This window comes from Struthio camelus, chromosome 2 (genome assembly GCF_040807025.1).
Source record: "Struthio camelus isolate bStrCam1 chromosome 2, bStrCam1.hap1, whole genome shotgun sequence".
NCBI classification, from domain to species: Eukaryota; Metazoa; Chordata; class Aves; order Struthioniformes; family Struthionidae; genus Struthio; species Struthio camelus.
In genome coordinates, this window is record NC_090943.1 from 145,607,388 (window position 1) to 145,619,704 (window position 12,317).

The window sequence follows — 12,317 nt, forward strand, 5'->3', positions numbered from 1 at the left end:
AGGCATTAGTCAATAGCATCATGAATTCTGTCTGATAAACAGACTTAAACCTAGGTTTGTTATTGCTGGCCCTTTGTTAAAAACAATGCTGGTCACATAGTCACTTATCTAACTTATGTATGATCTTTAATGAAAAGAGATTAATGACGAAAAGGTATGCCTTCACATATCCCCTGGTATCTTTCAGAAGAGATTCTGCCTGCTTGCTTTCTTTCAGAATTTTCTTCTTGAATGAATATTATATACATATATATATATTCCTTGCATTTAAATTTTGGGTACATCAAAGAACGTTTTGGTTGGAAAGGAATGGATAGCTTTCCCTTCTGTCTGATAATGGACATAGGAACAAGGAACTTTAGAAAACAGCAACAAGTAGTCTTTGGCTAAGTCTTGGAAGCTGTAACGTGCAGCTTCTGGGCCCTCAGTCTTCAAACACGTACTGCTGTTGAATGTTTAAATTGGGGAGGAAAATTTTTTCATTGATTTGGAGCACTGATGCAAATTATTTCCGGCTTCAGTCAAAGTTCATCAAACCTGTACTGATGTAAGTGATACGTAGGAGAAACTGTCCAAAAACCCTGTTCAGTTTCTTTGAGCTCTGTGCCCTTCATAGCAGAAAAGGCTTTGCAGGTCTCTCTGTTCTGCTAATGCACTTCAGTCCAGTATTCTGGTTATGAACCTTCAAAAGCAGGCTGAAAGCAGGAGTTTGGCTGCCATTATTTCCAAGTGTTTATGTGCTTCCATTACGTGTGTAATGCTATGGCTTGTACTAGTGTATGTATTAGGCAGATTCATGTTATTTTGAATAAATTCTTCAACAAGTGGTATATTTCAAACATCTGTGGTTTTTTAGGTGAACTGGCATGATTTTGCTTTTTTTGATCCGGTTATGTATGAAAGCCTTCGGCAACTTATCCTCGCTTCCCAGAGTACAGATGCTGATGCAGTGTTCGCTGCTATGGATTTAGCATTTGCAATAGACCTGTGTAAGGAGGAGGGTGGAGGGCAGGTAAGTAGAGCTAAGCTTGTCTCTGTAGTTTCGGAGTTTGACAACTTAAGCATGTGGCAGTATGCACGTAATCCAGGCTGTTCTGTGGCGCCAAAGCTAGCGTTCTACCCTTTCTACATTCAAAGTGAGGAGTTTTCTTTAGCCGTTGATGTGCGGGATGTTTTTCTCCAAATGTAATGTAGAGCCAGCCATAAAGCTTGGACAGATCCTAAAGAGTCTCTAAAGCTAACCAATAGTAGTAGCAGTAATTTTTGCCTCTTTTTAGAGTGAAAAAAGCATTATTAAGTTATAAATCACTGTTCAACATATCATATATCATGTCTTGTAATAATCTCGTTTACTCATTGCTTTTTTTTTTTCTTTTAAAATGGTTCTTGTTACTTTGCCATAGGTTGAACTTATCTCCAATGGTGTAAATATACCAGTCACTCCTCAGAATGTTTATGAATATGTCCGGAAATATGCCGAACACCGAATGTTGGTAGTAGCAGAACAGCCTCTACATGTAAGTCTTTGATTTAAAACCAAACAACCCTGCACCCCGACAAAGATTCCAATCTCTGTAATTGTTTTCCTCATGATGGTATTGCTAATCAGGTTCCTTTTGAAGTCTGACGGCCTGGTTAAAAAGACTTCCTAATGTCCTAACTTTTTTGTGATTGTACAGCTGTTTATGCAATACTATGAAGAAAAGCACTTGAATAAATTCTCTGTTTTGTAGAATGAAAGATTACTTCTTTTAAACTCAATCTCGTTGATAAAGTACATATGTTCATTTCTTGAGCTTAAATAGGCATCCTCTGGGGATTTTTGTATTGCATTTAGCAGCTACTTTGTTCTACTTTGTCACCTTTGACTTTTTCAAACTTTATTTATAAAGATAAAGAATTTCAAGGTGATTTATGTAAATATTCTGGAACTGCTGCCTTGATTGTACCTTTGCTTTAAAAGAAAAAATCAGTTGTTATGCATACAATTTTGTTCTTATTTTTACTACATACATTTCTTGTCAGAAATGTAACATTACACTGTAAAAATTATATTACAAGGAATTTGCTTTTTGAAGCCATTTTTAAGTGAAAATTATGGAATAAGATTTTTTTTTGTGCTTAGCGTGTAAAAGACCAATGCTTAAACCTGCTTACTGTGCTCTCAGATTTCTCTGTCGTACGATACTATGTTGAAACTGGGTCATTTTTGCTGACCTTGGTTTCCTGCTGTGGTTGAGTAATGGTAACATGCATGTGAGATGCATTTTTGTAGTTCTAGTCAGATGCAGTGTAGTCAGATGCAGTGTAGTCAGATGCAGTGTAGTCAGATGCAGTGTAGTCAGATGCAGTGTAGTCAGATGCAGTGTAGTCAGATGCAGTGTAGTCAGATGCAGTGTAGTCAGATGCAGTGTAGTCAGATGCAGTGTAGTCAGATGCAGTGTAGTCAGATGCAACTCAGCAACGTATCTGAACTTTTCAGCAATAAAGTGCATTTGTTTCTGCTCCTGTTGGTAGAATATAAATTCAAACTGTTACTGCTTTCTTTTGTGTGTGCCTAGTACTAGCCTATGACTTAACACAGTATTTTTAATGCATTTAAGATTAATCTGAAAGTGATGCGGCTACAATGTAGATCTTGTGGTTTTTATTTAAGGCAATGAGGAAAGGTCTCCTGGATGTACTTCCAAAGAATTCATTAGAAGATTTAACAGCAGAAGATTTCAGACTTCTGGTAAATGGCTGTGGTGAAGTAAATGTGCAAATGCTAATCAGCTTTACCTCTTTCAATGATGAGTCAGGTATGAAATAACTTACTCATTTAGAAACCGAGTTGCAAAGATAACCTAACGCTATAGTCTGTTGGGTAGAGTAACCAGCACTAAACGGTCTCCAAGTTGACTTCACTTAACGACTCATTGAAAGTCATAATAAAGTTCTTGCTGTGTTTTTTAGATACCTTTGAAAATATTTACTCTCAGATGGGGGCGGGGGCAGGGTGCATATGAGAAAACACACTTTCCAACTTTGGTGTCATTTGACATTAAATACAAGGATTGTGTTACTGGTAGTGTGTCTTTCCTTCTGAAAGTTCTAACCTATAGAACTGTAGAACTATAAATATGATTGAAATATGATTAAATAATTTTTAAACTACTTTTAGCTGTCATTAGACTCTTGGGGTAAGGAGGGGGTGGGATTTGTCCTGATACATGTCGGAATTGGCCTTTGCATTCAAAAATGTTTGTATTAGTTATATTGGAGACCAAACTAATTCTATCAAGCTTTAAGAAGAAGAGGGATTGTAGCTGAGATCCAACGTAAAGTAAATGTAAAAAAACAGATCTCCAAATATTTGTTGTCCAGTGTACCAGCTGAAGGTATATGTATTTTCATTTCACGCAGGAGAAAATGCTGAGAAGCTTTTGCAGTTCAAGCGTTGGTTTTGGTCCATAGTTGAGAAGATGAGTATGACAGAAAGACAAGATCTAGTAAGTTGTTCTTTCACGGTGGAAACGTGCAGAAGAACTGGAATTGCTTTTATATCATTACTGTTCTAATTGTGTTTACATACAGAGACTTTATATGTGAAGGGTAAAGTGACAGAGTAGGGAAGTTGTAATTGATGAGACTTTCATTTCTGGAAACATGAGATACGAATCCTAGAGATGCTTGCAGCTGAAAGTGTGTGGTGTGTCCTCACCCGAATGCACAAATCTCTTGCAGATTACAGATGCTTACGGTCTCAGCAGAGTAGTTCTCCTCCTTCCTTCTCAAGGCACTGTAGCAAAAGCTGATGAGAAGCATAAAAGAGCAAGATACTGTTCAGGGGATTTTATTCCTTTGCTAAAAGGAAACGAGGACTAATCTGATCTGAAAAGCAGAAAATCTAGAGCATATGTCTTAAGGCATATCTGTGGTTACACTTTGGTAGTGATTCTGCAAGTCAGTATTTCACATTTGAGACACCAAAATATTTTCCAGTGCTGACTTCTGTCTGTACAAGTAGTATATGTTCTGCAGTCATTGACTGTTGGCAGTTACCCTCTTCCCAGATGACCTGAGGATGTCACAATTTACTGAGGATTTCTTGATGTGGGATCATTTTGAGTTCTGCTTTTATTGTTTTTGATAGAAATAGGTAATATAATCAGCAGCTGAGGAAAGGAAATCTGTTACAAAAGCATGTAGCATGACCACTGAATTTAGCTGGCCTATCAAAAGGACTGTATGATCAAACATACTGTGACTATTCTGTACCATTCTTCTTTCACCCATGCCACAATGGCGATCTGTATGCAATGTGAATTTTTATGATCCTGAAAAATTTTAAATCCGATCTTCTTTTTTCAGGTTTACTTTTGGACATCAAGTCCATCATTGCCTGCCAGTGAGGAGGGATTCCAACCTATGCCATCAATCACAATAAGACCTCCAGATGACCAACATCTTCCTACAGCAAACACTTGCATTTCTCGCCTTTATGTCCCGCTCTATTCCTCTAAGCAGATTTTGAAACAGAAATTGTTACTCGCCATTAAGACCAAGAATTTTGGTTTTGTGTAGAGTATAAAAAAGTGTGTATTGCTGTGTAATATTACTAGCTAAGTTTTGTAGATTTTTCCATTTGTCTATAAAAGTTTATGAAAGTTAATGCTGTCATACCCCTGGTGGTACTTTAAAGAGTAAATGCAAACATTCCTGTACTAAATTTGTAACGTAAAGGCCTAAGGAGCGCTAGCGATCCTGATTGTAACAGTTTGCTAGTCAATAACTCCTTGGCCTAACCCCAGCCAAAGATGACAGCAGAACTATATAATTTACACTGTGATTTATCTTTTTGCTGAGGGAAAATATGTAAAATGTTCTGAAAATTCACTGCTGCCTTTGTGGAAAGTGTTTCAGCAAAGGTTCTTGTATAGAGGGAGTAGGGAATTTCGAAATAAAAAATTAAGTATGTTCTGTGTTTTATTTTAACTTTTTTATGGTGTTTAATTTGTGGTTGGCTGCAGTTGTGTATCATGTATATTGAACTTGTAAAAAAGTTCCTGACAGTTCAGATCTCAGACTTGGGATCACTCACTTATGAAACCACTTTCATTGCAATTTTTGTTCTGATTGCATTGAACTCTGGCACATCAGATACCATCACTAATATTTTGCATGTAATCTGTACTTTTAGTGGGGTTTTTTGTACATATGATGAGGCCAATGCACAGTATTTCATAGTTCACAATCAACATTTTTTGTATCCCTATTTCAGTGAACAGACAGTCAGGAGATTGTTCCACTACCAGTTCTAACCAGACACTTGTACTACGTTATCTTAACTATGTAAACTCAGCCTGGGCACTTTCTGGTAACTGTAAAATGTTTATAAGATCATGATTATTGAAGATACATTTTGGAAAACTTTAATGTTCGTGAGCAGCTTAACTTCTTTTGTATCTAGCCTTTTTTAAGTATCTTGTTACAGTTTTTTAATAAAGAAATTACAGACAAAATACCAAGTCATATTGAAGAAACAATAGTTTTTATTTATTTAGCCATTTATACTTTAGCTAACAGCATACACCAAATATAGTTGTTCATTAAAAATCTGAATTTTGTAACTGAAAAATTGACCTGCGGAAGACATTCAGCCCACATTTTACAGTTAGCAGAGAATCCTGAATGAAATGGGCCAGGCAACACCTTCTTTTCACAGAATTGGTTTGAAGGGAAGTGGCTTGTTCTGAAAAACCTCAAGGTTATTAGGTTAGAATAAAAATTTAACTGCACTGTAGTGGGTTCTGCTGTATGTTCACTTTTGAAGTGGTTGGTTTGGGGAGGGCAGTCTTCGAACATAACCTAGAACTTGTTTTTCCTAATACTTGAGTGTTTTGGGGGTTTTTTGAGAGCTAGGAAGTGATTAATAAAGGAAGGAGTTACTTTTTTTTTTCTCCTTTTTCTCCTGTGTCATAACAAAGGTCTGAAAGCTTAGTGGACTGAAGTATTGAAGGTTAATGGCTTTTGTGGTGGTGATGTTCTCTTTCTTCCTCTGCTTCTCTAGCCCTGTAAGTCCAAGTTTGTGATTGATGGGGAGAGCTAACGTAAGGTTCCATCAAAATCTGTGTGGAATTCAGCTCTGCCAAAGGTCTACTGGATTTTTAATTGAGCCAACTAATTGGGGATGTCCAGAATTTACCTATAACCGTGGGTTGTTTTATTTGTTTTTGGAAAAAAAAAAAAAAAGCCTCTGTTTTCATCATTTATTTAGTTGCCACAGGTATGCAGCACGGTTTAGGTCAGAAATTCTGATCGCCACTTGCCAAATTGATCCTGAAAACATTGTTTTCTAAATGAAGCTGACTGTTCCAGGCTTGTGTAGTTAAACTGCAGAGAAATCAAGTAAATGGATGTAGACTCATTTCTGCATGTACTGATACTTCCTGAATCAATCATTCTAGAAAAAGTTAGTTTTGATGTACGGGGATTGGAGTCTATTCTGGATTTACTGTTGTGACCTTCAGTGTATCTTAAGTTCAAAATTGTATCAGTTTTTATTATGCTAGTATAAATTTAAAAAAAAAAAAAAGGCAGTACAGCTACACAAGTCTAGCTATAGCTGTATTAGGGTAGTGATTTATACTGGTATTTATAGCTGTTCTCATATTCTAAGGAGAATAGTGACAAAGGTACAAAGCAACATATACCTTTTGCCTGGATTTCTAACTGGTGTAATTATTTCCGTTACCAAAAAAGCCTCTTAACTGAAATGTGTAAAGTTAGTTTAAAGCAAAAAAATAAACTGTTTTAGAGTAGGCCTCAAATCTACATTTTGTAAAATAAAAGCTCCCTCCCTCACAAAGCTTTGTGAGACCTAATGATGTATTAAAAAAACTACCCAAGATCCTTGGATGAAAGGCCATATAAAAATGTAAAGTACTGTGTGTATATAAATATATATATATATGTATTGTGTGTATATGTATATAAGTGTATGTGTATGTATAACATATAAATATATGTTATATGTATATATATTTCTGTATATAGCTTAAACATTTTTTAAATCCTGTAATGTATAGCTAGACAAAAATTATGCAGGTTAACTCACAGTAGCTCACCATATATACACACACAAGGCATTCTGATGACACAGGTGGAGAGGGAACCTAGAATGATTTATGCTGTCGTCATTGACTTGAAATGTGTATGTAGCTTTATAAATAGCTTTTTTCCTCTGTATGGTATATTTAAACTATATCAAGATTTTAATAAGAAAAATGTTTATTAAAATCATACACCTCATCTCCCTTTGACTTAAGCCCTTCTGTTAGTTCTTTTTTAAGATGTGGTAGAGAAACAAGTTACAGGAAAATTCCGTAATGTTTACATTTTTTTTTATAGTCTAAGTCTTTAGCTGTTCATAATTGCTGAGATAGGAGATAAAGGTAGCTACTAATAAAATGTTATCACCAACATATCAGTTCCTATTGTGAATCTAGGAAAAAAGTGATACCATAGTGCTAACCTCCCATGGCTAATTCTTAACCTTGGTTTCTGGGACTTGGTTAACTGTATCCAACACAGCAGCTAAATTGCATGCTTCAGCTTTGTTACAGTTTTCCAGAAGTGAAAATTTGAATGGTGTTTTCTCATCAAGTGGTATTTTCCAGCTGTTTGGTTTGGGAGTTAGTCTTTTGGTTGTTAGATAACAATTTGGTTGGGGGGGAAGGGGGAGGGAAGGAAAATCTGTGAATCAAAAACAGTGCCCTTCTTGAACAACAACAGTCATTCAGAGAGGCATAAGAAATCACATTTTGCTAACTCTTTAACCTAAATTTATATGTAGATTACTGTTTTTTAAACGTTTACTTCAATGTATTCATCTAAAAACGAGTGCATAGCGAGCAGAAAGCAGGAAATTTTTGTTTGGTTGTCATGCAGGTGGGAGAAGCGTGGGAGTCGCCAACGCAGCTCCTGTTGCCGTTGTGCTTCGCTCGGTACGCGTTTTTGAGGCCTCTTTCCGAATACCTCTTTGGTGCCATCTTTCACGCCATGTGAAAGATACTTCTGTAGTTGTTACATAATAACAACTTCCACGGAGGAAGCTTACCTGCTCTTCTGACTCCCTTTTTATAAGGTCCTCATAGCCTGTGTATCAGGTCTCTTGTGTATGGATCTGTGTAAACGCCATCTCTAACTGCCTCTGTACTCCTCGCTTCACTGACTTTTCCTCTGGCTTCCTGTCTCTTGGCTAGGCTACAGATCTCTAACTTCCTAGGGTTGTTTTTTTTTTTTCTCCTTCGTCTTTTCAGACTTTGTATAACTTGACCTTTTTCTGAACTTTTTGGTTTTCCTAATCCTTTTTTTAGCAGTGGGTCTGCCAAAATCAAATATAAAATCTTGCAAATCCAAACCCACTAGATTTCAGTGTGTGGCGTTCATTTATCCCTAAGTCTGAATGTTCACGCACAAATTGAAATCTGTACGGAAATTGGTCATATGAAAGCTTCAGTGACAGTCTTGAGCTCGCACTGCTGAAAACTGCCGTGGCCTGCGTGGAAAGGACACTGCTATGCTCTGCAACGGAAATCTGCGTTTGTTCGAAAGCTAACTTGCATCACGTTGCAGTCATTGCCCGCAGGAGTTCCTAGCCTCACCAGAGCATTGACGTCTCCTTTCCTTGCTGGAAATTGCTTTCGTTGCTTTAATTTGCAACTTTGGGTATTTTATCATTGAACGGATTTGCTGAACTGAGAAGCACAGAAGGCATTAGCGGGGTTTTGTTTTGGGGTTTTTGTTTTTGTTTTAAACAAGACAGCAAAGTACTCTCTTGAAACAAACCTGTAAGTGAGATTCTTCCCCCCCCCCCGCCCCCTCTTTCTCCATGGTTTAAAACTGGTATTAAGCACTTGTCTCACAGACTGTGATAGTTCAGTATTTCACATGTGTCGATGTCTCTGGGAAACTGCAGTAGAACTGCAAAGGTTTTTTTCCTTAGTATAATGTTAATTTTTTGCATTAAACATCACCAGTTACTATTATAGTAATACAGTGTTCAGTAAATTGGAATCGATTGGTTGCTATCAAATGTTTCAGATTTTTTTTCCCCATAACAGTGAAACTTTCAGTATGCTTCATCCAGTGACAGCTACAGCTAACATGTGTGGGTATGTTTGAGTATCATAGTCATATGAACTTATTAGAATAATAGGTTGCTGCCATAACTATTACAGTTTCACTGCAAGGAAGTACTTGCTTTGGCCATGCTGAAATTATTCACAAATTAATTTGCACATAGTGAATAGTTTTAAGCTGAAAAAGCAGCTATATCATTTTATAAGTGAAAATGAGTTAACGTCAAACAGTGTTTTTCATATAAAAATTGATCTTTAGTAAAGCATTTTTAAAAAGGGGACTAAGTATTCCCAAAATAAATAATATCTTTTGAAGGTGAGGGAAGAGGTATTACAGTTCAAGCTGTAATGACTGCCTTTTGGATGTCTCGATAGATAAGTTCTGGGGTGAACTGTGAATCAGTGCTTTTGAGTAATTTTTTTTTAACCTTGCTGTGAAAGAATGTTCAAGAAATTTTAGTTGCTGTTGCATTTTTTTTTAATTGCTTTTGTTATTTTCAGAACTACTACATATAAAATGAATTTGCAGATTGTTCTTATTCATGTATTTCCAAAGGAGAAGGTGGGCAGGCTTTTTCTTATTTTATACATACACACGTGAGTGTGTACATATGTATGTGTATATATACATATATGTATATATGTATATATGTTAAAGCTGGACAAAACTGCTCTGTTGAACAGACCAAGCTTCAGGGATACCAAGCAGTGCTGAGAAGCAGCCAGTAAGGTCTAGCTCTCTCTTGCAATGTACTCAATGCCTGGGCTACTGCTGCCCTTACTCTTGTGCCTGCCAGTAAACTATGGGAGCTGCTGCGAAGCCAGCGGCAGCCCAAGGGCAGTGCGCTCTGGCAGCAGGCTTGCAGCCCAGCCTTCGCCCTCCCCTGCTCTGGAGCTCAGTGCAACACTGCCTGGCGCTCAGCTCCCAGGGCGTCTGTCCCCGAGTTGGCCCAGGCCATGCAGGAATACCTGAGCCTCCCCCAGCTCCTGGGGCATATGTCCCGCTGCAGGAGCGCAGGGTCGCTCCCCCTGGGATGGAGTGGGTCAGCCGCTGAACCACCACGCGGCTGGGAGCTATAGATCAAAGACAGCTTTTGCCCTCCCCCTCGGAGCTTGTTTTAAATATTGTAGTACAGGTACAGTTGAGTAATCTTATGTCCTACAAAGCTATGCATAGTGCTGTATTTCGTGTGTATTTTATTTTGCCTGTAAACTACCTCTTTTAAAATTCTGCAACTGCTTTTCCATATTTCAGTATCATGTTTGTTGTGTAATTAAGGCGTATAAAACAAAGGTAGCAGAAGTTAGCAGATTTTTGTTGGAGGTGCGAGAACATCCAGCTGCAGTTTTGTTGATCCTTCCATCTTTCATGATACGTTTACTTTGTGGTACTCTTCCTCTATATATTATAGAATACCATTAAACTAGGCACTAGATGAATAGTCTCCTACTGTGCATCTGTAAATGGGAAAGTGTGTTTTTAAGAAGCTATCCCAAAATACTTGGAAGTCCATTCAATTGTTAATTATATTCGCTTATGGTAGTTCTTACATCGTGACAAATACTCGAAAGGATAATCCCTTGTTTAGAGAATTTTGAACCAGCCGCCAGATTAATCAAGTTAGAAGCAGGGGATTAAGACAGTTGATAAGCAGGTCAATTTTATTAAATAGTGTGATTAATATACTTCAGAGTTGTAGGGTTTTTTTGGTTTTATTTTTAAGGGGGTGATTGATGTATGAGCTACTGGGCCATCAGCACACTCAAGCTTGTATGCACCAGAGTAATCTGTCAGTGCTAATGGGTCCATTGGGTTTGCTCTGTAGCAGTGCTCCTCTAATCATATGCCCTGGACCAGAATTGAAACCGTTAGTCTTCAGTGCTCTAAAGTATGGAGCTGTGGTGAGTTGGAATATTAAGGAATTTTGTGTGCATATCCTTGGGTAATACATATTAAAGGCTGACCAAAAAAGAGTAGTAGTCATATAATGGCAGATACTTTTAGCTGTATGAAACCATGTTTTCTCATTTTCTTACTGTTAATGTGTTTCTGGTACACTGCTTAGTAATGTGATGCTTAGGCATGTGTGTTTGCTCTCATCAGAAAACTCGATGTAAGAAAAATGAAGCTCTCTTCGTGCTTTGGACCAGTCAGCTGCCCTGCACGGATCTCGCCACTGAACTTTCCTAAGCCCTTGTCCCTGGTGAGACTTGAACTCCTCTCAGCAAGATGCCTAAAAAGCCCCAGGGGTGCAGATCAGGTCCAGATGAGTTGAGTACCTGGTCCACCTCCCAGTTCCCATGCTTAAAAACCTCATACTGGAGAGGGGAGATTTCAGTAATTCTGTGGCAGCTTTGAAACTCCTGAGAAGTCTTTAAAAAACAAACAAACAAAAAAAAAACCAAAACCTGAAAATCCTTAATGCTTGAGAACAAACAAAACAAAAGCTAAATTTCTGGAAAACAGTATGAGAATCACTGGCGCGTACCTTTCTGCGGTTGTGGGTCAGCTGCAGCTTGGATTTGGGAGCGCATGGATGGAGCGGCAGCGGGCAGGGCTCACCTGTGGGTCTGCGGCCTCCCCTCCCCTGTGGGACACCAGGCACCAAATCTTCCCCCCCCCTCTTCCCCCCCCCTCTTCCCCCCCCATCTTCCCCCCCCCTTCCCCTGTCCGCTGGCCTGTTCTCACCGCCTTTGGAGAGTGGTGAAAACAAATTTTAATAGTACTGTCATTAGCGTTGCTTGTGCTCAAAGGACAGTGCAGGCAAATCCAGGGAAAGAGGCAAGGACGTCTTACTGATGACAGATGTCTCAGCATGAGAGCCATTAGCTGGAAGCCGTTCTCGTGTCTCTAGTAGCCAGGGCTGGTTTGAAAAACCTGTAGGCTTTTTTTTTTCTGTACATAGACTGTTTTTTCTCATACACTTTTAGAGTGACTATGGCCACCTTCAGCTCCTGTATCTGTGACAGCTATCAATATTATGTTCAAAGCTGTACGTGTTCTTTAGTAAATTTAACAAAACGATCAAATCTCCCAAGTTTGTCTTCATTGTCATCTCTTAGGCTAGTCTAAAATTTTTTTTTCTCTTTTTTTAAAATTATTTAAAAGAAAAAGAACTGCAGTTCGTGCCAACTATCTCGTTCGTTATTCTGTCCGTAGCCGTAACCAGGGCGAAGGCGCAGGCAGCAGCA

The 12,317-nt window shown here is 38.3% G+C and overlaps 1 protein-coding gene across 4 annotated transcripts in view; it reads left to right on the forward strand.

Moving 5' to 3' along the window:
• UBR5 (ubiquitin protein ligase E3 component n-recognin 5) overlaps positions 1–4,977 on the forward strand; it is an 87,210-nt gene extending 82,233 nt beyond the window's left edge. For all 4 annotated transcript variants that reach the window (XM_068932889.1, XM_068932890.1, XM_068932891.1 and 1 more), the window contains 5 exons: positions 857–1,012; positions 1,404–1,517; positions 2,657–2,801; positions 3,406–3,491; positions 4,354–4,977. In XM_068932889.1, coding sequence (XP_068788990.1) covers positions 857–1,012; positions 1,404–1,517; positions 2,657–2,801; positions 3,406–3,491; positions 4,354–4,566 — 714 coding nt within the window. In that variant the 3' untranslated portion in view covers positions 4,567–4,977. The remainder of the gene's footprint in view (positions 1–856; positions 1,013–1,403; positions 1,518–2,656; positions 2,802–3,405; positions 3,492–4,353) is intronic.
• The last annotated feature ends 7,340 nt before the right edge of the window (positions 4,978–12,317 follow it).